The sequence below is a fragment of the Protobothrops mucrosquamatus genome, unplaced genomic scaffold (genome assembly GCF_001527695.2).
Source record: "Protobothrops mucrosquamatus isolate PMUCROS unplaced genomic scaffold, P.Mucros_1.0 scaffold4880, whole genome shotgun sequence".
NCBI classification, from domain to species: Eukaryota; Metazoa; Chordata; class Lepidosauria; order Squamata; family Viperidae; genus Protobothrops; species Protobothrops mucrosquamatus.
In genome coordinates, this window is record NW_015390768.1 from 31,153 (window position 1) to 34,525 (window position 3,373).

Consider the following 3,373-nt stretch of genomic DNA (forward strand, 5'->3'; position numbering starts at 1 on the left):
CCAGTTCTAATAAAACATTATATATCCTTCTAATGTGTCCTTTAGCACCGTCCCTTACTTGTTTCAAAAAATTCCCATCTTCCATGGAAAAAGTAATCTTTTTATCGATTCGCCATCTCTCTTGAATTTGTCTATACACAAGCCAAGAAAAGTCTGGGTTTTTCTGTTTCAAAACTTCTATTGATTTCAGGCACCAATTCAGAGATAGGAAACTATTGTCCTTCATAATTCCTTGCAGCCACAATTAGCAGGGGAAATATTTAGGGATGTGAACAGTTATTTTTCAGCAATATCAGCAACATCTTTGCAATACAGAGTCACTTTGTTAGACTGTAAGAAAGACCCTTTACATCACAAAAAAACAAATAACAGCAGGGGTGTCAAACTGCGATATGTTGCAATACGTCATGTGATGCAGCAAGTTTGACACCCATGAATTACAGTAAAACATTAATTTAGTGGACCAGTATTTAGCAGACTTGAAAAAGAGTAAAATTTTCATTTAGATGTCATTCCTTTTTAAAATAACAGAAAAATCTGTTACAGCCCAAATAGTTCAGATAAATCAGATACATTTCAGTTAATTTCACCTTAATAATGTCAATATAAAGTAAAAACAAATTATATTATGTGTCAATTCCTATAATGTTGTCACTATCTAAATGGTAAATATTACAACAGTTGCTTAATTATATCATTATATAAGTGATATAAATACATCCAAAGAACTACTTTTGGATTTAGCAGATCTTTGGGAATAATGGATATCTCTTTCCTTAATGGTCCACTAAATTAAGTTTTAGTGTATATAGTTTAGAAATTGTTTTTTTCCAGCAATGAGCATAAAGCTCACTTGAAGGTAACAACTTTTCTGTCATTCTTTGACTGCAGAGGGTATTGGGTAGGCAGGTCCAAACTTTGATTTGCCTGGGCCACATTGAGTTGGGTTGCAAGGAGGAGGAGGAGGAGGAGGAGGAGGAGGAGATTCAGACTTTCAAAATTCTGTTACTGTAAATGTTAGAATATAACTAGTCCTGACCCTAACGGCATTGTTTCTTAGTCTAGTCCACCTTGTAGGGCTAACATTGATTTAATTGCAAACCTTCTTTAAGTATGGAGTTTTAGATTCATAACCCCTGCAAATGTCACAGTTGCAATATTTTAAAATCGTCCATTTGGAAGGGCCTGTTTAGGCTATTGAGTTTCAGTGCAAGAATCTGAATAAAGCCGGCATAGTTGAACTGTTATTACATATTTTTTTTACTAATAGTCAGAATCTGTCTTTTTGTAACTTAAATCTATTATTCTCTGTCCTGACCTCTGGAATGAGAAAGAGAGTGAGTGAAAAGCTCTTTACCTTCTAAATCTGTCACCTATTTATTTATAAAGTATCCTATATTCTATCTCAGTTATTTTTTCTGAAGATTAAACATATCCAGCTCTTTCAGACTCCCTTCTTAAAAGGCAAATACCCTTTCAAAGCAACTGCAATTGGAGAAGGCAACTGAGTTATAAAGACAATATCAGAGACCTGCAGCTATATTATAGTTCCTGTCTCCTAAAATATCACATATTTTTGAGGAATATTCTCCACTTACTTTTTCGTAGGATTCTCTTATTACTCTTTTATACTCTGGTTTTGATGTCCATGTCAATGGAATTATAATTTTTACAGACTTAAAGTAAAATCTTCGTTCTGCAGCACTGATGAGATAATTGGATGCTTCTTTAACCATATCCTAATAGAAACACAAAATACAAATATATTCACTTTGTTGTGGAGCTGTCAATAGTTACTGTTTAGGAGTCTGTACATTGTTCCACTGATTAATTGTTCTGACTGTCAGGAAATTTCTCCTTAGTTCTAGGTTGCTTCTCTCCTTGATTAGTTTCCATCCATTGCTTCTTGTTCTGCCTCCAGGTGCTTTGGAGAATAGCTTGACTCCCTTTTTGTGGCAACCCCTGAGATATTGGAACAATCCTTTTCTTCATTAAACTAGACATACCCAGATGATTCTATCTAGACCTCAACTTTCCAGAATCTGAAAGTCACAAATTATGTTGTTGTATCTTTTTTTGTCCTTTCTGTATTCTTTTTTTTTTCTTGAACACTTGACAAAATCTTGACATTCAGGAAATTAGCAGATGAGGCTATCTGCTATGTTGAGAAATTATAAAAAAAAGAATTAAATGTGTGTGAATAAGATCCATTAAAAATAAAACTCTCTAATAACCATACATTCTTAAACTGTGAAATTTTGCTAAAGCTCACAATCTTGTTTAATATATGAAAAATACTTTTCTTCCAGCTTATTTGTATGAATTTTCCTCATTTTTTTATATCTTTCTGATGTAATGAACTATTATGGTTCCCATAATCTCAGTAAACATGTTCATTGGCCATATTGATTAAAAAGGAGGACTTGTAGTTCAACTTCAAAAACATCAGGGTGAGGAAGGCCAGCACTTATATGATATATTGTGCCAGAGATCAAATTATTACAATTATATGAAATGAAGGAGGATTTCTTCATCTCTCCTTCAAAGAGGTGAAGGAGGGAGACTAGTTAACAATTAGCCTGATCTGAGTGTGGAAGACTTTTAAAATGGAACACAAAGTCCATATGATAAAGGCAGCATTATGAGTAATCAAGTTGGTTGAAGTGTTTATGAATTTCTTTGGAGTTTCATAAGTATTAATGGTGGAATTTCATAGTAAAAGCAGGGGGTACACTTACACATCACCAAAGAGGAAAGCATTACTAAAAGGACAAAAACAGGAAAGCAGGAGACTGTGAGTTCTAGTCCCTCTTTAGTCATGAAAGCCAGCTGGATGACCAACTGGCCCAGTCACGCTTTCTCAGCACCTTACAGGGTTGTTGTTGGGAAAATAGGAGGAGGAAGGTGTGTTGAATATGTTCATTGCCTTGAGTTATTTGCAAAACTAATAAAGGCAGGATACAATTAAATCAGTAAGACAGAATCAAGTCGCATGATCAATAGAAATAGATAAAAATGGCAGCTATAGTTACAATTTAAACAAATATATTTTAGCTTGTTTATCAGTTGATATTCGTGCCTATTCAAATGGATGCCAATCAGAAAAGGTCTCTTTTCTTATCATCAAATTGGTCTTGAATTGCCCAGTCCCTTGACACAGGGAGCTGTCCACCCTAACACACACACATCTTGGAAGTTACCTCATTATTTACAAGAGACAAATAGATTCTACCACTATATAGCTAGCAGAATTCTTAATGTATTATACAGTTAATATATCCGTAAATGTCTAATTATCATACCTTTATGTTGGTAACAATTTTGTCATCTTCAGGTATCGTTGGATTAATAGCAATAACAATGTCTTCAAAGC

The 3,373-nt window shown here is 34.1% G+C and overlaps 1 protein-coding gene across 1 annotated transcript in view; it reads right to left on the minus strand.

Moving 5' to 3' along the window:
- LOC107299413 (calcium-activated chloride channel regulator 1) overlaps positions 1-3,373 on the minus strand; it is a 25,505-nt gene that overhangs the window by 18,439 nt on the left and 3,693 nt on the right. The window contains exons 3-4 of the mRNA XM_015828775.2: positions 3,303-3,373; positions 1,599-1,739 (exon numbers count right to left, since the gene is read on the minus strand). Coding sequence (XP_015684261.2) covers positions 1,599-1,739; positions 3,303-3,373 — 212 coding nt within the window. The remainder of the gene's footprint in view (positions 1-1,598; positions 1,740-3,302) is intronic.